This window comes from Rhinopithecus roxellana, chromosome 15 (assembly GCF_007565055.1).
Source record: "Rhinopithecus roxellana isolate Shanxi Qingling chromosome 15, ASM756505v1, whole genome shotgun sequence".
NCBI lineage: Eukaryota > Metazoa > Chordata > Mammalia > Primates > Cercopithecidae > Rhinopithecus > Rhinopithecus roxellana.
This window is the reverse complement of record NC_044563.1, coordinates 109,194,189-109,216,161: the sequence shown is the minus strand read 5'-3', so window position 1 is coordinate 109,216,161 and position 21,973 is coordinate 109,194,189. Positions and strand designations below refer to the sequence as shown.

At 41.1% G+C, this 21,973-nt stretch overlaps 1 protein-coding gene across 10 annotated transcripts in view; it reads left to right on the top strand.

Annotated features, from left to right (window-relative positions):
• Positions 1-16,874, top strand: part of CD44 (CD44 molecule (Indian blood group)) — a 92,001-nt gene extending 75,127 nt beyond the window's left edge. For 9 of the 10 annotated variants that reach the window (XM_010358389.2, XM_010358386.2, XM_010358379.2 and 6 more), the window contains 3 exons: positions 4,355-4,426; positions 6,732-6,810; positions 13,615-16,874. In XM_010358389.2, coding sequence (XP_010356691.1) covers positions 4,355-4,426; positions 6,732-6,810; positions 13,615-13,819 — 356 coding nt within the window. In that variant the 3' untranslated portion in view covers positions 13,820-16,874. The remainder of the gene's footprint in view (positions 1-4,354; positions 4,427-6,731; positions 6,811-13,614) is intronic. The other variant, XM_030917971.1, reaches the window with a different exon arrangement.
• Positions 16,875-21,973: the final 5,099 nt, after the last annotated feature.

The following is a 21,973-nucleotide window of genomic DNA, read 5'->3' as shown; positions in this document are numbered from 1 at the left end:
TAGCATACATCACAATTACAGGGAGGGCTTATTAAATCACAGCGCTGGACCCCACCCTTAAGGTTCCTGATTCAGTAGGTCAGGGGTGGAGCCCAAGCATTTGCATTTCTAATCAGTTCCCTGGTAATGCTGACACTGCTGGGACAGGGATTGCACTTTGAGAACTACTGCTCTGGAGAAAAGCCTTGCACTGAAAACCTCATGAAGAATTCAGGCAGTGTCCCAATTTAACATTGCACTACACCAGAGTGAGTAAGAGCATGAATTTTGTAGCAAAAATGGCCTGAGATCGATTCCAGCCCTCCACATATTAACTGAGCAAGATGCTTTAAAGGGTCTGAGACAAAATTCCTCAACTAATAAACTTGGAATAATAATAATTGTCACAGGACATTGTTTCAAAGACTAAATGACAGAATACATGCAAAGCATTTAGCGTCATCCTGGCACATGATATCATCACTAGTATTTGTTGGAATTTGCTGTGTGCCAACAGTATCTTTCTAAACACTTTACATGTATTAGGTTGGGCCAAATGGAACTGCCATTATTGTAGGTCAAGAACAGGTCAGTATCAGCCAGGGGCAGTGGCTCACACCTGTAATCCCAGCACTTTGGGAGGCTGAGGCGGGTGGATCACAAGGTCAGGAGTTCGAGACCAGCCTGACCAACATAGTGAAACCCTGTCTCTACTAAGAATACAAAAATTAGCCGGGTGTGGTGGCACGCACCTATAATCCCAGCTACACAGGAGGCTGAGGCAGCAGAATTGCTTGGACCTGGAAAGCAGAGGTTGTAGTGAGTCAAGATCGCACCGCTGCATTCCAGTCTGGGTGACAGAGCAACACTCTGCCTCAAAAAAAAAAAAAAAAAAAGAAAAGAAAAGAAAAAGAAAAAGAAAAAGAAAAGAAAAGTTAATATCAGCAAATGTATAGAGTTTATCTAGTATTAACTCATTCAGTCATCCTACAAACTCTGTGACATAGGTAAGTACTATTATTATCCCCATGTTACAGATGAGGAAACTAAGGCTCAGAGAGGGTAAGTAACTTGTTAGAGTTGACAGGGCCAGGGAGCGATAGAGCCACCTTTAAAGCCTGGAGGGTCTCATATTACTTCTCATAGCACAGTCTGGAGAAAGCATTCCATAATGATCATAATTACTGCCAGGCATGAATTCTTAAATAGACTCTTGTTTGTTGTGATTCAGATCACATCCCTGCAAACCTTACCCCAGACTGCAAAAGTCTGGCATGAGGTAGGTTTACTAATGACTTCTACTGCTGGGCTACTGGGAGGTTCTGCCAGTGCTGCTTTACTGTGGTCTCCCTGAACATCATAAATCCAGTGACCCCATGTAAATGATTTAAGCCATATCAATTATTGCCTTCCCTTTTTATGCCCAAGTTTGAGTGAGGCTCACCAACAGGTTTAAATGTTTACGCATTGAAAACAAATATGAAGATGGATATTTACATGGTGGCTTCCACAATAACTCTCTATGGAGGAGCACTAGGAGGTAGGGATTCATTAGAGATGCCTCTGAATTAGAGACAGAAGTCACAGGTTCACTGGGGACCTTAGGCAGGGCACTTAACCTTTCCCAGACTCAGTTTCCTTGGTAGGAAAAAGGAGATCAGATCATCTGCCTCAGTTGCTTCCTATAGTTCTTGTGAGGAAGACAGGGTACCAGAAGTGTGAAAGTACTCTGAAACAGTGGGGAGTTATTAAGGGGCATGATCTGTAAAACCAAGAGACCCCAGCCACTCTGTAAGGTGATTCTTTAACCATCAGTGCAGACATCACCTAGGAACTTGTTGGAAATGCAGAATCCCTGGCCAACCCAGACCTACTGAATCAGGATCCGCATTTTAACTATACTCTCCCACCCAGGTGGTTTATATGCACATTAAAGTTTGGTGGCTTAGACTGTGCTAGACTGCTTTTCTCACCATTGAAGCCAATTGAACGATCTCTGTGCACATGTCTCAGATTACATGTCATCTCCCAACAGGAATATCAAGTGCTCCTCTTTGTGGAACTTCCTATTGTGGCCAGTCCTACCCTGGCTGGATTTGTAGACATCTAGGGCACAAGGCAAGGCCTGCTGTCTCACATCCAAGCTCTGTGGCTTTTACTGGAAGTGAGAATCAGGCGTACAGGAGCCAGTCTCTTTTGTTTGGCTTCTGAGCAGGTGTCTGTTGTTCAAACAGGAGGTTTCATCTTGTTGCACACACACCCAGATCTTTTCTTGCTGGGAGCATTTCTTTTTTTTTTTTTTTTGAAAATGAAAATAAAGAGATTATGATCCATTAATGGCCTCTTTTTTAAATATCAAAGGCTTATGTGAGTCAGAAAAAATAAAATAAAATAACAGTGAGAGTGACTATACCTCCTGGGGAGTTTTCACGGCCAAAGATCTTCAGTTTAAGTGGCCAATGTCCCATGACTTGGGCAGGTGAAAACCTGCCAACCACCAAGGACACTGGAAAGCATGTAGGGAAAGGGCCTTGGACTGTTTTGGAGGTTTGTAAAGTCAGAGGCCACTGTCAACATAGGATGGGGGATGTTGAAACACCTAGATGTCTGGTAGGAACTTGTTTTGCTCCCTTTTAAGTTTTAACAAAAGCATCAAATTGCATAAACAAGAGCCATCATGTCCCCATATAACCATCGTAATCAAGATTTCATTGTGCACAGCCTAAAGTTTGGCTCCATGAGGAAAGCTCTCATTTAAGACCCCACCATCTTCATCCATTGACCAGCCTTCAGGATTCTACAATGGGCTTCCATTTGGTAGGAAAAAAAAAAAGTTCATTTTGGTGGGACACTTTCACATTTTGTTTTGAAGCAATGGAGGAAGAATTTTTTAAAATCTGTGAAGCTTTCATTTTGATGAGTCTCTTCACAAGATGTCTTAGAAGTTTCTTTTTTTAAAAAATTATTTATTTATTTATTATTTTTATTTTTAATAGGGACAGGATCTCCCTATGTTTCCCAGGCTGGTCTCAAACTCTTGGGCTCAAGTGATCCTCCTGTCTCAGCCTCCCAAAGTGCTGGGATTACAGGTGTGAGCCACTGTGCCCAGCTTCTTAGAAGTTTCTTTTAGAACCATTGTATCTCCCTCATTTGGATAGGCCCCCATTTCTGACTTGAGGATTGTCTGTCTTGTGATGCTTCCTCCCAGTTTAAGGCATTTTGTTCATTTCCTTATTTTGCTTTTTGCTTTTTAGCAGTAGAAAATGTTGATTCTTCTAACAAGGTGTGTTTCAGTAATATATTAGCAGGAACTCTAATAGGGTGATTTTTCATAGTCAGAAAGGGTCACTGCTGCCAAACTCCTTATTTATTTATTTATTTATTTATTTATTTATTTATTTATTTAGAGATGGAGTCTCGCTCTGACATCAGGCTGGAGTGCAGTGACATAATCTCAGCTCACTGCAATCTCTGCCTCCCGAGTTCAGGCAATTCCCCTGCCTCAGCCTCCCAAGTAGCTGGAACTACAGGCGCCTGCCACCGCCTGGCTAATTTTTGTATTTTTAGTAGAGATGGGGTTTAACTGTGTTGGCCAGGTTGATCTCGATCTCTTGACCTCGTGATCCACCCACTTCGGTCTCCCAAAGTTCTGGGATTACAGGTGTGAACAAACTCCTTATTTTATAGTGTTTATGTTGGCTCCTATGATGCTATTGGATGGGATTTTCAGGTTCCCTTTGGGCTTTCTGGAGCATGTGAGTCCCCTGGGGGTCTTGTTAAAATGAAGATTCTGATTTGGTAGCTTTGAGATGAGGCATAAGATTCTGCGTGTCTAGCGATCTCCTCAGGTATGCCTGTCCTAATGGTCCAAGAGCCACACTTTGAGTAGCAAGGTCCTAAATTAAAAATAGAAATAACAACCACACACAACTACCAATACCGTGCACTTCTTTAAATCTCTGTAAAATTATGATGAACAGGATTCTATTATCCCCATCTTACGAGTGTGAAAAGGGAGACTTGGAGAAGGGAAATTGACCAATTACACATGGCTAGTTAGCAAGGGACAGTGGTGAGACTCAAATCCAGGGTTATCCAGCTCTAGACCCCAAAGTCCTGAACACCGTACAACACTGCTGCTGAGAATTCTCATGTTCCTTGATACAAAATAACATTACCAAGCCTTAGCCTTAATCAAACCAGGGTGGCGGGGGGGTTATCTTTTGTGTAATGCTTTATAAACATCTGCAGCTTGAATCCATAAATGGCCTCTCAGTGATTCAGAATGTGGAGAGCTGCCCTTTCTGCAGCTCCACAAGGAACTCCTGGTTACTCATTGCAAACTTTGGTTGAGAGATGTTGCTCTTCCCCTTAGGACATTCACACGGGAGTCAAGAAGGTGGAGCAAACACAACCTCTGGTCCTGTAAGGACACCCCAAATTCCAGGTGAGTTTCCAACTGTGAGGCAGAAAAACATGCTGAAAGTAGTTTTCTCAGAATGTCTCAGCAAGGAAGAAGAGACCCGTTTGAGAGCACATTCTCTGCAATGCCCAATATATGAATCTGATTGCTCCTCTTTACAAGTTAGAGTGAGAGTACTGCAGCCTCTTGGTAGGAAAAGATGGAATAGTCTTCTCTTCCTGGGTTCTGCAAACTAGCTGAGCTCATACTCAGATCTGTCCCTGGCCTGTCCCAGAGAAGTGTCATGTTAGTTACTAAAGCTTCCTTCCTAAGTGAATGATCACCAAGAGGACCCCATGTCATTCCTGGGTCCTTTCTATCCCAATCCAATTTTCCCTTATTTCTGGGGTCCAAGGTGAAGCATGTAATTTTCCTCTTACAATTACAGACAGGGAGGAGCTACAAGAGCATTTATGTTAGATGGAGTGAAAACTTTCTTTTGGTTCCCCCAACTAATTTTTTTTGTTTGAGGGACCGCCTGCTGATGTGGACAGAATAAACTTTTCAGAAAGTATGACATGTGCAGTGAGGAGGCTGGGACACCTGGTTCTCCTGAGCATCAAGACAAGGCATTTGTTGCAAATTCTTTATTTGACTTGGAATCAAAATTGATTTGTCAAGGAGAATTACTAAAGGGAATGGTCTCCTAAGGTTGTAAATTACCCTTTTAATTCTCTCCCCTTCAGAGGTCTCCAAACTGAGTCTCCCTTGGGGAAAGAGAAGAATGTGTCTTGCACCTTTCTCCTTTGTCCCAGCTTGCCTAAGCACAGCTGAAGACAGACCAGACAGAGAGAGGGGTGGGCTGCCCTGGGGGAGAGCGGAGGGGAAGCCTTAGCTGTCAGCAGGCAGCAAGATTCTTCCCAGCTCCAGGGACAGTGCAGGTGGGACATCTCAGGGCTGGAGACCAGGGCCACTGTGGGCAGGAGTAGCGAGGAAGAACAGAAATGGGGCCCTTCTGTCAGTCTCCTCCACTTCTGACTCTACCTCCCTCTCCAAACTCATCTAAACCAGGAAAAGGTGAGGCAAAGGTAGTGCTGAGCAGGAAATCAGAGGTAAACCAAGATTTCCAAGAAGAAAACAGATGATGAGACTTTCCATGTCTCTTCTTTCTCAAGCCCTGGTTCATGGCACACATATACAACCCACTTTGCAACTGAATTTAGGAGAGTTGTCAAGTCATATTTTAGTCCTACAAGAGCCTGATTTCAAAATGTGTAGAATATTAATCCACAAGTGATATGTAATTATTGAAGACATTTGAAAAAATACAACTAGATAAAGTAATGGAAATATAAATCACTTATTATCAATCTCACCATCCAGAAATATCACGGTTACCATTTTAATATATGTCTTTAATTTAATTTATTTTATTTTATTTTATTTTATTTTATTTTATTTTATTTTATTTTATTTAATTTTTGAGATGGAGTCTTGCTCTGTCACCCAGGCTGGAGTGCAGTGGCACGCCCTCGGCTCACTGCAACCTCCGCTTCCTGAGTTCAAGTGATTCTCCTGCCTCAGCCTCCTGAGTAGCTGAGAATACAGCATGCCGCCATGCCCAGCTAATTTTTGTAATTTTAGAGATGGGGTTTCACCATGTTGGTCAGGCTGGTCTCGAACTCCTGACCCCATGATTCACCCACCTCAGCCTCCCAAAGTGCTGGAATTACAGGCGTGAGCCAGGGCGCCTGGCCTTTCCTGTCATTTTAAAATGTAAAATATATACCAAAATGTGATTACGCCTTACATGGTGTTTAGCAAACATTGCCTACTGGTTAACCATGGCTTCCATGTCATTGAATATTTCCTCCTTATATTGTAGTGCATAATGCAATAGATGTACCCTAATTTATTTAACCAATCCTTTATTGTCTCCATTTTTGTTTTTTAATACAATGTAAGGTGGATAGGTTAGTGCTCTTATACAGGAAAAAATGTTCCTTTGAAAAGAAGCCTACATTTCCTTTTATCTGTTTAATAATATTATACCAAAGGCATCTACAAGATTCAACAAGTCATCCTGTCCTTTTTTAGAAACATAGTTCTCCTGAAGGGACTTAAAAATCCTGACTGATGATAAAAGATTAAAGCAAGAAGGCTGTTGGACGAATACTTATAGCAAATTGCTCTTCTAGAATTACCTGCCTATTGGCTGGACCTGTTGACCAGACCCCCCCGTGCAGCGCTGACTGTGCTGCTTGCTTACAGGTCAATTATAAAGTGCATTTTTGTTTTTACAAAGTGTGTCTCTGAAGCTCATACATGTCATTTAATTTACTCACACCAGAATGGCTGATCATCTTGGCATCCCTCTTGGCCTTGGCTTTGATTCTTGCAGTCTGCATTGCAGTCAACAGTCGAAGAAGGTAAGGGGCTGTCCTGGGGGCCTTCACCTTGGAAAGGGCATCATTTAAACTTGGGCTTTATATCCTTGCTGCTCAGAGTGTAGTCCCTGGAACCAGCAGCCTGGGCACCCTGGGAGTTTGTTGGAAATACACAATCTCAAACCCAACCCCAGACCTCCTATGGCAGAGTCTGCATCATAACAAGATTCCAGTGATTCATGCGCATGGTGCAGCTTAAGACATCTTTCTTTGCCCTGGTTTTTAAAGACAGGAGACACCTGTGATTGTTTGGCTCATCACTTTTAAATAGTGGTTGAATGCTTTGTGATTTTACATGTTTTTTAGGGTTAAACCTCATGCAGACTCTATCTGATAAAAGTTATGAAGTATCTCACCAGAAAGGCATACAAAAGTATATACTCATTCATTGATTTGTGAAATATTGATTAAATACATTCATGATGCACAAATATTGTATAAAGATTCAGTGATTCATCATCCCCTATAGCCTCTCTGAGGCCTAGGGAATGTTTAAGAACTTTTACCAGAAGGAGGTATTGGCCTTGTGCTTTTGTTTGTTTTTTGCTGTTTGTAATGATATCATTTTCTATTTTCTGGGAACTATAGTTGAAGAGATTCAGGTTATAGCATAAGAAGAGCACTGTTTCATAAGTCTCCTCACTGTTAGGAGGTCTATGAAGCAGAGAAGAACTTTCCTTAGGAAAGTCTAAATGAAGACAGTCATCTCCCTAGAACTGACATATGGGCTGTTTTTATATTCTTGAAGGCCACTATCTCCCTACCTAAACCAAGACCTATAGGTTTAGATGTTATTTACATTTTATATATACTATATATATATATTATATATATATATATGCCCTAGGATGCACCACTTTTGCTCACACACACAATAGTAATTCTAGCAACAGAGGAAATGAACTTTAACAGGGACATAAATCTAAATTTATAAAAGTATAAATCTAAATTTCTTACCCAAGACAGTTTAAAGATACGTTATTTTTCTCCAGGACATAATTCATAGGAATATTAAACCTTTTGTAAATGTCCCTTTAGATGGTTTCTCATAAGGTAGAAGAACCTTATTTCCAAGCAGGGCCACATTTATTGTGTCCCCAGATCACCTCACAGGGCAGAAAAATGTCCCTCAGTCTGGGAGAAGACCTAGAGAGAATCATGGACTCCTTACTGGCTTTTGGAAAGCAACCAACAGCTAATTCCAACACCATGGGCAGCCCATACAGTCTCTAATTATTTGAGAAAATCAAATGATGCTGTTATATAATTATGCTGGTACAAGTTAATAAAAGTGCCATATTACAGTTAAATAGCTATGTTGCTATCTATACCATTGAGGGCATAATTTTAAAAAGTAGTTATGATAGCTGATTGTATAAGGAACAAAACTGAGGAAAAAATCTAAAAGGCTGCCTATGATTGAATGGAAAGATTTTTTTTTTTAGTTGAATTTAAATAATGTGACTTGCGGGAGTCTACAAAGAGTCTTTATACTTCCCTTCAGCTTCCTTGTTTTCCCTTGGATTACTTTTGCTCAATTAAATATGAATTTCTTATTGTGTGCAATCAGCTCTTTATTGCCAAGCCCTAGGATGCACCACTTTTGCTCACATACACAGTCCATAAGCTTTGCACATGTCACCATAGAAACGCTGGCACGGATGCTGTCGACGTTCAGGGAGACCTCAGAGAAGCATCTCAGCTGTCCCCAAGAGCAGCTGGAGTCCATACATTGGAGCTGGGTATCTCCCCCATTGTCTGTGTCTTGTCAGCAGCAGACAGCAGAGAAGGGGCCTCACTCCTGCCCTCTCCCTCCTCCCAAGACCACAGTCACCCTGGTAACCGGCAAACAGGGACACACAGGGTCCGGCACAGCGAGTATCTCACCAGGAAAGTAGCTGCTTGGATGCCATAGATCACTATGTCCTGATTTGATAATTGAAAACAGATTTGCCACGCAGCTAAAGGGTGGTTAACAGCTGCACAGGCCCCTTAATGGGCTCTGTGATTCTAAAGCTGTCAACCCATTTCTAATCCCCTTCAAAGGCTAGGGCTTTTCTGCTTTGAGTGTCACATTTAAGAGAAAGAGATACAGAATCCTATTTTCATCAGAGAAAGGTTGGTTGAAAATGGGGCCTCCAATGGGTGTTCATTTATTCAGCAAACATCTTTTGAGTGGCTCCTGTGACTACCAGCCCTGGCAAGGAGAAAGAGAAGGTAAAAAACAAAAAGAGTACCATCCCTTTTTAAAAAGAATCTTGAGGTTTAGTGGCAGTATTGGCCTCTTGAATTTGAATTGGCTAATATTTATTGAGAACATTCCCTGTGCCAGACACTGTTATATAAATTATGGTTAAAAGGCAAAAGTGGAAAATCATTAGTCTCTGAAGTTGACATACAAGGATGGATCATGGGCTTGCATGATGAAGTGATCTGTGAGTCACGTTGTCTTAAAGATGCTGGCTTGGGGGTTCTATTACTTCTTTAGCTTTTTCCACTGCTGCCATCATCCACAACAGCTTTCCTTGCTGTTCCTCATGTCACCTGACTCCTTGAATTACAGCTCTCCATGGGAAATCATGCTTTATTCCCTCTCCGTGAGAGCACATAATTATTTTAGGAGTCAATTGGGTTGATAGATACTGGGTGAGGCTCCAGAGAAGATTTTCCTTTAAAGACTGTATCTGGGCCAGGTGCAGTGGCTCACGCAATGGCTCACACCAGGTGCAGTGGCTCACTTTGGGAAGCCGAGGCAGTGGATTACTTGAGCCTAGGAGTTCAAGACCAGCCCGGGCAACACGGTGAAACACTGTCTCTACAAAAAAGACAAAAATTAGCTGGGCGTAGTGGTGCATGCCTGTGGTCTCAGCTACTTGGGAGGATGAGGTGGAAGAATCATTTGAGCCCCGGGAGGTAGAGGCAGCAGTGAGCCATGACAGTGCCACTACAGCCTGGGCAACAGAGTGAGACCCTGTCTCAAACAAACAAACAAACAAACAAAAACCCATCTGAATTGTCTGAAGAGGAGAAAAAAACTTGAGGACTTTACTATGTGCTGCTTGTACATAAAAACTTCACTTTAATGGGAATAATCGTCTTTTCTATAAACCCCAGCAGGCAGTCACCCACACTCCAATCAGTAGGTCTTCTCTATGCATCTCCATAATTTAGAAATATTTTCATTCTCTTATGCTCCACAGGAGCTCCTGTAATCTGAACTCACCCAACTTCCTCCTGCTGTCTAAAACAGTGCTATGCAATAGAACTTTCTGTGATGATGGAAATGTTCTATATGTCCACCGTCCAATATATGACTACTAGCCAATTGTGGCTACTAAGCACTTGAACTGTGGCTAGTTTGACTGAAGAAGTGAATTTTTAATTTCATTTCATTGTAATTAGTTTAAATTCAAATAGCCACATGTGGCTGGTGGCTACTATATTAGATGGCACAGCTCTAAAACAGTGCAAAATAAATCCCTAAATATCTTTAAGGATTGTCAGGTAGAAGAGTCATGAGATCAGTTGCCAAGTTACCCACCTAAATCTTTTGAGATAAATTCTGCCATGCCATAAAAGTATGTTACCTGGCGTCTAAACCCCAGCCAGCCTGCCCTCCCTTTCCTGGTGAGGTCCCAGTCTGCCTCCTTCACACACTGTGTGATTGCTGTGTGCTCAGCTAATGCCTGAGATTTAAGGGAAGAGGAGATAAAGGTAAGACACAGATCCACAAGGATCTCTGATCTTCAGAGTCAGAAAATCCAAGCTGTGACTGGGCATAGTGGCTCACACTTGTAATCCCAGCACTTTGGGAGGCCGAGGCAGGCAGATCACTTGAAGTCAGGAGTTTGAGACCAGCGTGGCCAACATGGAGAAATCCTATCTCTATTAAAAATACAAAAATTAGTCAGGTGTGGTGGCGGGTGCCTGTAATCCCAGCTACTCGGGTGGCTGAGGCAGGAGAATTGCTTGAACCCAGGAGGTGGAGGTTGCAGTGAGCCGAGATGGTGCCATTGTACCCCAGCCTGGTTGATGAAGTGAGACTTTGTAAAACAAACAAACAAAAAACAGAAAATCCAAGCTGTGATTCTTGCAGTGCCATAACTAGCTGTGAATTTGGACAACACCCTTGACTTCTTGGACTTGGTGTCTAGTTCACATAATGAAGAAGCTGGGCTAGCTCATCTCTGAAGCTCCTTCAGGTCTAGTGCTCCTTCTTAAATTCTTATAACTAAGAAGAACTGAAAAATTAGAATTTGTCTTTTAAAAGTACTTATTAGATGCCTAGAGCACTGAATATTGGAATGAGTTATTTATGAGAATCATCCTACCCTCCTGAAAGTACTCAGACAGATAAAAACACATAAATCCAAAGGTTTTGGCAGGCCAGCCAAAACCCAAGCACAATATTACTGTGTTCTATAGGTCAAATGTTATCCACTGTCAAGATCAGTTTCATTTAGATTAATAAAATTAATCCCCACCCACTCCCATGCACAGACACATTTTTTATGCTCATAAATCACTTTCCCACAATATTTCATTCCATCCCTCAACCACCCATTGGTTAGGCAAATGGGAATTACTTTAACTAGAAGACTTTCCTCCAAAGAACACAGGGACCAGAGAATTGGAAGTAACATGAGCAGCATTCTACCTTGAGCCTTTTAAATCCTCTTCATAGTAAATAATAATGAGGTAGGTGGAGGCAGCCAGGAGAAACAAACAAAATTCATTTCATATGGCTTTTGTTATATTAACAATTATAGACAGCACTTGAAAGCTTATTGTGCTCCAGATACTGTTTTAAGTATTATCCCAAACCTTAGTTTCCTTACCCTGCATAAGAGCAAGAATAACAATTATTTCCTTATCCTTCATAAGAGCAAGAACAATAACAATAGACTCATTTATTCAGTGACAGTCTCTGTTTCAAGGGCTTTTCACAATCCTATCATTTTGCTACTCTTAATAACCTGGTATTATTGATGCAAAACTGAGGCTCAGAGAGGTTAAGTGAGTTGCCCCAGGTCACACAGCAGTAAGTTCTCAAAACCAGGCCTTCCAAGCCCCTTTTCTTTCTTTCTTTCTTTCTTTTCTTTTTTTTTTTTTTTTTTTTGAGATGGAGTCTTACTGTGTCACCCACCTGCACCTGGCCTCCAAGGCCCTTTTTTTGACCATGCATCCTGCTGGACTCCATCTGTATTCCTGGTTCCCATGAATCTGTTTCACGGTTCAAGCATCCTTCCTCCAACTCCTCATCAAGCCTCATGCCAGAGGAGACAGGATCTACCTCCTGTTGAGGAGGTATAATTTCTATTTCCCCAAACAAGAACTTAAAGTTTACGGCCTTGGCAGTCCTACAGGGAATGGTCCATGATCACGAATAATAGAGGCTTTGTCTCTATTACCCCAAATATCCAGAGGCAAAGTGAACAATTCTGACTTCATACTGTTTCCAAATCTCCAGAGGGCTGGCAGCATTGACAGAGCCAGGCAGAGCCCAGGCTTTGGTCATAAAGGCCTGGATTTTAATATTGGCTCTGTCATTCTTACTTTCTATGTGACCTCGAGCAAGTTATTAAACCTCTTTTGGCCTCAGTTTCCACTGCTGTATTATGGGAACAATAGCTGCTTTGAAAGAGTCTTGTAAGAATTATAGAAAATTACATGTAAAGTGTCTGGCATTCAGGAGGTAATCTGCTTCCCTGCATCCCCATCTTGCTTGTAGTTGTGAAACTGTGCAACTTTGCTTCCTCTAAGCATAGTCTGACTTGTATATGTGTAGCAGTGATGTGTTACAGGGAAGAGGAAGCATTGTGTCAGGCTGGGTGGGGTGAAGCAATGGACAGTAACCAGGGAAAAGATCAAGGTCGTGCTCTTCCATGGCAATTTTCTTTTGCGTTTGAGTCTTAAGTAATGTTTGAGAAACCTTAAAGTAATGAGAATAATTTGTCTTATGTTATTAAACTTCCTATATCAGGGTTATATGGGAGTTAACCAATGGTAGGAAAACATCATGATGGCCTTATACCTCTAGAAAAATGTTGTTTTATTCTTCTCCGTACATTCAGTAATAACGCTGACAAGGCCGACAAAGTGTTGACTGGGAGAGGAAGTTATCGGACTTTCCTGAATATACAAATCAGAATGATTTACAATCATCATGTTGGTGGTTTATCTAAATCTGCAGAAACTGCTAACATACTTAAAAGAGGCAAACATTTCCATTATAAAGTATGATAGAAGGGGAATCAGAACTTGAGAGTCAGACAGACCAGGGTTTGAATCCTCTTTTTTACTTGCTGAGTTACTTGGGGGAAGTTACTGAATTTTCTGATCCCCAAGGTTTCTTCTCTTGGAATAGGGGGATAATAATAATAACACCAGCTTCCTGGAGTTGTAGTTGCTGATTTGCAAACTTGACTGTGCAGAGAAGCCCCCCTGAGGAGTTGTGAACCACAGATACTGGGCTCCAACCCTAGAGTTTTCTGATTCAGTAGGTTTGGGGTGGGGCTGAGAATTTGTATTTCTAACAGGTTCCAAGATGATGCTCTTGCTGCTGGTCCAGGGACCTCACTTTGAGGAGTGCTGGTTATTAAGAGTCTGGTCATTAAGTGCTGGTTGTTAGTTGCTAAAGTAGAGAAGACACTTAGTACAGTGCTTGGCACACACTAAAGCCATCATAAACCATAGTGATCATCATGATGGTGCTCAATAATGATGATGATCTGATGCCTGAGTCACTGCACTCTTTCTCATATGGTACATTTTTTAAATCATTAGGTGTGGGCAGAAGAAAAAGCTAGTGATCAACAGTGGCAATGGAGCTGTGGATGACAGAAAGCCAAGTGGACTCAATGGAGAGGCCAGCAAGTCTCAGGAAATGGTGCATTTGGTGAACAAGGAGCCATCAGAAACTCCAGACCAGTTTATGACAGCTGATGAGACAAGGAACCTGCAGAATGTGGACATGAAGATTGGGGTGTAACACCTACACCATTATCTTGGAAAGAAACAACCGTTGGAAACATCACCATTACAGGGAGCTGGGACACTTAACAGATGCAATGTGCTACTGATTGTTTCATTGGGAATCTTTTTTAGCAGAAAATTTTCTACTCTTTTTGTTTTTTGTGTTTTGTTCTTTAAAGTCAGGTCCAATTTGTAAAAACAGCATTGCTTTCTGAAATTAAGGCCCAATTAATAATCAGCAAGAATTTGATTGTTCCAGTTCCCACGTGGAGGACTTTCATCCCTCAGGTGTGCTGTGGATGACTTCTAACAAAAACTACACATACATATTCCTGATTGCCAACCTTTCCCCCACCAGCTAAGGACATTCCCCAGGGCTAATAGGGCCTGGTCCCTGGGAGGAAATTTGAATGGGTCCATGTTGCCCTTCCAGTATCCTAATCCCTGGGCATTGATTTCTAGGGAGGTTGGGGGTTGGGGTATGCTAGTTACACATCTCCTTCAACAGACCCCCCTAGAAATTTTTCAGATGCTTCGGGGAGACACACAAAGGGTGAAGCTATTTATCTGTAGTAAACTATTTATCTGTGTTTTCAAAATATTAAACCCTGGAGGTCCTTTGATCAGTATAATTTTTTAAAGTTACTTTGTCAGAAGCACAAAAGGGTTTAAACTGATTCATAATAAACATCTGTACTTCTTCCATCTTCACTTTTTGTGCTGTGATTTTTCAGTTTCTAAACCAGCACTGTCTGGGTCTCTACAATGTATCAGGAAGAGCTGAGGATGGTAAGAAGACTCAGAATTCTAAGTCTTCATCTCAGAGACCCTGAGTTCCCACTCAGACCCTCTCAGCCGTATCTCATGGAAGATCAAGGAAGGCAGCACTGTTTTGTTTTTGACACTGTCCGAAGGTTTTCTGTCTTGTCCTGGAATCAGAGTTGGATGCTGAGGAGCTTCGGACTCTGTTATGGTTTAATGGCCAACTGTTCTCTCCTGTGAAAGGTTTTGCAAAGTCACATTAAGTTTGCATGACTTGTTATCCCTGGGGCCCTATTTCATAGAGACTGGCCCTATTAGTGATTTACAAAAACAAGATGGAAGTGCCTTTTGATGTCTTACAATAGGAGAAGAAGCCAATGGAAATGAAAGAGATTGCCAAGGGGAAAGGATGATGCAGTGTAGATCCTGTTTGACATTTTTATGGCTGTATTTGTAAACTTAAACTTTAACACACCAGTGTCTGCTCTTGATGCAGTTGCTATTTAGGTTGAGTTAAGTGCCTGGGGAGTCCCTCAAAAGGTTACAGGGATTCCCATCATTGGAATCTTATTACCAGATAGGCAAGTTTATGACCAAACAAGAGAGTACTGACTTTATCCTCTAATCCCACATTATCTCCCACTTGGCAAGTCCTTTGTGGCATTTATTCATCAATCAGGGTGTCCGATTGGTCCTAGAACTTCCAAAGGCTGCTTGTAATAGAAGCCATTGCATCTATAAAGCAACAGCTCCTATTAAATGGTATCTCCTTTCTGAGGCTCCCACTAAAAGTCATTTGTTACCTAAACTTATATGCTTAACGGGCAATGCTTCTCAGACCACAAAGCGGAAAGAAGAAGAAAAGCTCCCAACTAAATCAGGGCTGGGCATAGACAGAGTTGATCTGAAGAATATCTTTAAAGGAGAGATGCCAACTTTCTGCACTATTCCCAGCCTCTGCTCCTCCCTGTCTACCCTCTCCCCTCCCTCCTTCCCTCCACTTTGCCCCATAATCTTCAAAAACTTCCCTTCTCTTCTGTGAACATCATTGGCCAGTTCCATATTCAGTGGCCTGGGTTTCTTTTTATTTTCAATTTGAAAGAAACTGGACATTAGGTCACTATGTGTTGTTACTGCCACTAGTGTGCAAGTGTCCCTTGTTTTCCCAGAGATTTCCTGGGTCTGCCAGAGGCCCAGGCAGGCTCACTCAAGCTCTTTAACTGAAATGCAACAAGTCACTCTTGGACAAGGTTCAAAATGGTTACACCAGCCCCTACCTGTCCCCCAGGGAGAGAGGGGTAGTGATACAAGTCTCATAGCCAGAGATGGTTTTCCACCCCTTCTAGATATTCCCAACAAAGAGGCTGAGACAGGAGATTATTTTCAATTTTATTTTGGAATTAAATACTTTTTTCCTTTATTACTGTTGTACTCCCTCACTTCGATATACCTCTGTTTTCATGATAGAAATAAGAGAGGTCTAGAGCTTCTATTCCTTGGCCATTGTCAATGGAGAGCTGCCCAAGTCTTTACAAACCCTTGTAACATTGCCTGAAGTTTATGGAATAAGATGTATTCTCACTCTCTTGATCTCAAGGGTGTAACTCTGGAAGCACAGCTTGACTACATGTCATTTTTACCAGTGATTTTCCAGGTGACCTGGGCTAAGTCATTAAACTGGGTCTTGTTTATAAAAGTAAAAGGCCAACATTTAGTTATTTTGCAAAGCAACCTAAGAGCTTAAGATGTAATTTTTCCTGCAATTGTAAATCTTTTATGTCCCCTGAGGACTTCCCTTAAAATTAGCTCTGAGTGAAAAATCAAATGAGACAAAAGACATCTTCAAATCCATATTTCAAACCTGGTAGAATTGGCTTTTCTAGCAGAACCTTTCAAAAAGTTTTATATTGAGATTCATAACAACACCAAGAATTGATTTTGTAACCAACATTCATTCAATACTGCTATATCAGAGGAGTAGGAGACAGGAAACATTTGACTTATCTGGAAAAGCAAAATGTACTTAAGAACAAGAATAACATGGTCCATTTACCTTTACGTTATAGGTATGTCTTTGTGTAAATCATTTGTTTTGAGTTTTCAAAGAATAGCTCATTGTTCATTCTTGTACTGTACAATGACCACTGTTATTGTTACTTTGATTTTTCAGAGCACACCCTTCCTCTGGTTTTTGTATATTTATTGATGGATCAATAATAATGAGGAAAGCATGATATGTATATTGCTGAGTTGAAAGCACTTATTGGAAAATACTAAAAGGCTAACATTAAAAGACTAAAGGAAACAGACTCAGAAGTCTCTAATTTAAAAGAATGGGAGGCTGAGAGGGACAGAACTATGCTTATCTGGCACTGTCTGGGTAATTTAGAGGAACAAAGTCAAAGGTATCTGAGGTGGCTGAAGCCTCACACTCATTTTAGTTTTTTAAAAAGCAAAAACAAAATGGGTTTCCATCAACTTGAAAGTCTTCTTTTGAAGAAAATTTGGTTTTCTATGATTGACCTGTGGTTCACATGTTTCAAACTAAACGAGATATAGTAAAGTGTTCGTTCTTTTAAAGCCAAGAACTACTCCTGGACTTCCAGTTAAAGAGAGGAGAGTGTACATACCTTCATTCCCTCATGTAAGCCTCTAAAAAGAAAACAAAGAAATATTTCCAGATGGATTCAACCCACGGAGTTCAAAATATTGGAAGAAGAGACAAAAGCAACAAAAACTTGAAGCTGAAAAGTGAGAGCTGATTGGTAACTGAATGAACAGATCTAGAAAAGCTGACTCCTAAGCCTGCAGTGTGGAAAATTGAGAAACAACCAGATTTATGTGACAGAACCATCAAAAGGCTCAGTAACTACTCTGGAAATGAATGGGAAGATGAGGCTAAGATTAGGAGGACAAGCTTAAAGTCTATGTAAGAAGCAGTTAGAATTCCAGGTCCCCTTCCTTACTCTGTGTAACTGAATACTATCCTTTCCCAATCTCAGCAAAAGATCAGAAGTTTATTTTCTGGAGACAGGGAAATAGAGAGTCTCTGGTTGAAGTCCAACAGTACGTACACAGTTGACATTAGAAATACCACACGGTGATGCATGCCTATAATCCCAGCACTTTGGGAGGTTGAGGAGGGCAGATTGCTTGATCTCAGGAGTTAGAGAACAGCGTGGGCAACATGGCAAACCCTGTCTCTGTAAAAAATATAAAAATTAGCTGGGCATGGTGGTGTGTACCTGTGGTCCCAGCTACTTGGGAGGCTGAGTTGGTAGGATCATGTTTGAGCCTGGGAAGTCAAGGCTGCAGTGAGTTGAGATTGATCCACTGCACAGCAGCCTGGGTGAAGAGTGAGACCCTGAAAAAGAAAAGATAAGAAAAGAAAAGAAATAAAAAAGAAAAGAAAGGCCATGCTGAAAAGGTGAAACCATGCTTAAAGAGTGTTGAGATTCCCTATCCTTCTCTCCCAGCTTGGCTCTCGGAATGCTGGCAGCTAGGCATATGTTCTCCAGGCAGAAGCTCAGTGTTTCTGGGGAATCTTATAAGCCTGAGATAAAATTCTAAAAATATTAACATGGTAGTTCCCCAAAGAAATGGCCCAAGAAAGCAATCTGCAATGAAGATGGCATCTCAAGCCACACCAGGCACCCAGAAAGCTCAGTCAGCTTTCTGTAGCTTACTCTCACACATGAGCTGTTACTAAGGAGCACCAGACTTTTGGAGAAAGCATCTAATATTAAAGTCAGGAACTACAAAAAACAGGGAAAAGTACCTTGACAGAAAAGAAACTGCTTAGAGAAGGAAACTTTCTCTACTAAAGGTCACCAATACCCTCAGTAAGATAAGAGGAGATGGTATATCTATAAAGCAAGAACACAATGCCAGGATAAAAAGGAACATATAGAGAACACCTGAAAAAGAAGCTTTTAAAAATGTAAACGTGACAGCACAAATTTAAAAATAAACCTCACAGAAGGTTTGCAAAATAAAGTTAAAGAAATACTCTCAGAAATAGAGCAAAAGCAAAGAAATGGAAACAGAGGGGGAATACATTGGGAAGACTGGCACCCGGTCCAGCAAATTTAACATGCAAATGCTGTAATAAAAGTCACAGGGAGAGAAAACAAATAGGAAGAAATCATCCAAGAAAAAAAATCAAGAAAATTTCCCAGAACTTTAAAACATGAATATCTTGATAAGGACAAGGTGAGTACTTAGTAAAATGAATAAAAACAGACCCACACTAATGCATATTATCTTAAAAATTCATGACACCTCGGGCAAAGAAATGATCCTATGAACATCTAGAAAGGAAAAATACATATATGGTGGATCAACAATCAGAATAGAATCAGATTTCTCAACAGCCACATTGGAAGATAGAAGACTATGAAACAGTGCCTCGAAATTCTGAAAGACTTATTTCCAAGCTAGAATTCTAACTTGTTAAACTGCAAATTAAGTATAATGATGGAATAAAGATATTTTAGGTAATCATAGTCTCCAAACCTGCTCACGCATTCACAGGCAACTCCCAAAGGATGTACTCCATCAAAACAAGGGAGTTACCAAGAGAGGAGAGGACACGAGTTTCAGAAAACAAAGTAGAGGGAGTTCTTAAGGTGATGACATAGGGAGATCCCAAGATGACAGCTGTACAGCAGGTCTAGAGAATAATTAAAGTTGGAGTACAAGTAATTAAAACAATCAATGTTTTGCTTTTATTGACTACTAATTAAAAAGAAAATTATTTTTTGTTGTATTCATTAACTACTGATGCATTAAAAACTGTTCCAAAATTAGTCACTTAAAATAACAAGCATGTATTTATTTCTTATCCATCCACTAGTTAACTGAGTGCTTCTGCTGATCTTGGCAAGACTCACTTGAGCATGATGGGACTCATGCATTTGTGTGTGTGATTAACAAACAGGCCAGCTAGAAGCTGTCTAATCTCAGATGGCTTCATCTGGGATGATTGGGGCCTTTTTCCATCTGACTCTCACCTGCCTCCAGCTGGCTGGTCCAGGCCTGGCAGGGTTCCAAGTAAGAGCACATGCTCACAGGTCCTCTTGAGGCCTAGGCTCAGAACTGGTGCTCTGTCATTCCACCATATTCTATTGACCAATCAAGTTACAAGAGCAGCCCAGATTTTAAAAGAAGGGAACTAGATTCTATCTCCTAATGGGAGAAGCTACAAAGTCACATTGAAAAGAGTATGGTTACAAAAAAGGCAACTATCAGGGCCATTAGTGCAATCAAGGTCTATGATAGACATGTTGGAAGATTCTTGTGCTCAAGGGCACCTCTCATGTTTATGCTTAAAATACACTCACCATGTGAGCCATATTGGCAATAGCATTAACTTAGAAAACCATAAACAACTTTATAAACCCCATGCTTTTAGAAAAGGAAGGAGCACAGTCATGTCTAAATGTGTTTGGGAGATTGCTTGGTATGGTAGAAAAAACATGAGCTTTGAGATCAGACAAATTTTGGGTTTTAATACGGATTCTACCACTTACTTAACTATGCAACCCTGTTCACACATCTTAAATATTTTGAGTCAGTAAAGAGACAGTAAAACCTTCATAGGGTGGCTATGAGGATTAACTTTAATAAGTACCTGGCAGTGCTTGGAGTATATTAGGTCCTCAAAAATATTAATTTCTACCTGTCATTGCCCACATACACACAGTAGGTACTTAACTTCTTCCTTCACCATTTCCTCCAATGTTCTGAACTCTAACCAACTTTTAAGTGTGAGTTGCTATTAACTTACAGTGGCTGGAGACAGATTATTTCAGCATCTGAAGCTCCCCATGAAGAAAGCCCTTCAATTTTAATCGAAAGGTTTTTGCTTTCAAAGCAAGACTAACAAGCAGGGAAGCAAATAGCTGGCATTCGTTGATCAAATCTTGGCCATCCAAGTTGTGGCGGCAGGTTAACCAAAGTTGGGCATCCACCCATGACTTTGATTGTCACCTCCAAGAAGTTGCCTTGCCCCACCCCTACCCAGGATGAGCTCATTTCCCCCTTTGTGGGTATACATCTTACCTTGTCCATATGTCATTGTAGTTCTTACTCTGCAATTTCATTAATCTGCCCATGAGCCTGTCTCTTCTACTATATGATGAGCCTCTTAATAGCAGGATCTGCTTTGTGTATCCTACGTGCAACAGAAAACTCATCTCAATAATAGCCTCAAAAGTTACCATCTACTGAGCACTTAATGAATGTCTGGGTTTACACATCTTTGAATTTCCCTTACAACCAATGAGGAAGAAATTCTTACCTGTTTTTAACAGGAGGTTCATCTGAGGGTACAGAGAAATTCATTATGGTCCCCCAAACCAAATAAGTAGAAAGTGGTGGAACCAGGAATAGACCTCAGCTGTCTCCAAAGTCTCTGGCTTAATATGCCTGAATTGTCTATTGTCAGAAGTTTGGCAAACTAAATTTGCTGAAGTTAAGACATCATCTCCAAATGTTGCAAACCAGGTCTGTATTCCGGAGCTCTCTGTGCCTGGTGGAGCCAAAGGAGGCTTTCAGAAACCACTGAAAAGATTTGGATGAGTACACTCACAATTTAGACCATATTGGCAATGGAATTAATTTAGGAAACCATAAACAGCTTCATAGATGCTGTGTTTATTGGAAAGGGAAGAATCGGTAATGTGTAAATGTGATTTTTGCTGTGATGCCCTGGGCAAAGAAGGCTCAGTGGAGAAGAAAGTCTGGCTGGGCATCCTGGCCTCAAGCCCCATTTCGTGCCTGTGTTGACACCTGGTCTTGAACACCAGTAGTTTGCCTGTAAGGGCCGCCCAAAACCTGCCTCCTCAATCCTGCCCCATTAGGCTTCCAGACTGCTGATCTCATTACGTGGTGACTACTATTTTCCAGAAGTCTTGTTTAAACCACTTCCTCCTTCCTCTCTCCCTAAAGAGGAATAATAACCACCTCAGAAAAGGAGGCTAAGGTTTAGCTTTTAAAAGATGATTTTTAAAATGACTCTCAGTTCAAATTCAACCTCTGCCATTTACTTATGTATAACCTTACACAAATTATTGAACAGTTCTGTGCCTCAGTTTCCTCATCTGTAAAGTGGGAATAATAATCTCTACCAGAAAGAATGCTGGGAGGTTGAATGAGATAATATCTGTAAAATGATGGAATATAGTAGACGTACATAGGTTTCCCTCCCTCATTTCTGCTATCTTCAACACTTTCCTTGTGTGAATACACAGTAGGGACATAGACAGAATATGAACCATGATTTGGGAGAAGTCAGAGGTGTTCCAAAAATTTCTGAACCTCTCCCAAACCCTTTTAAGCATTGGGGTCTGAAAAGCCTACCCTCTCCCACCCTAAGATTTCCAAATAGCATCAGAAAGAAAAAGAG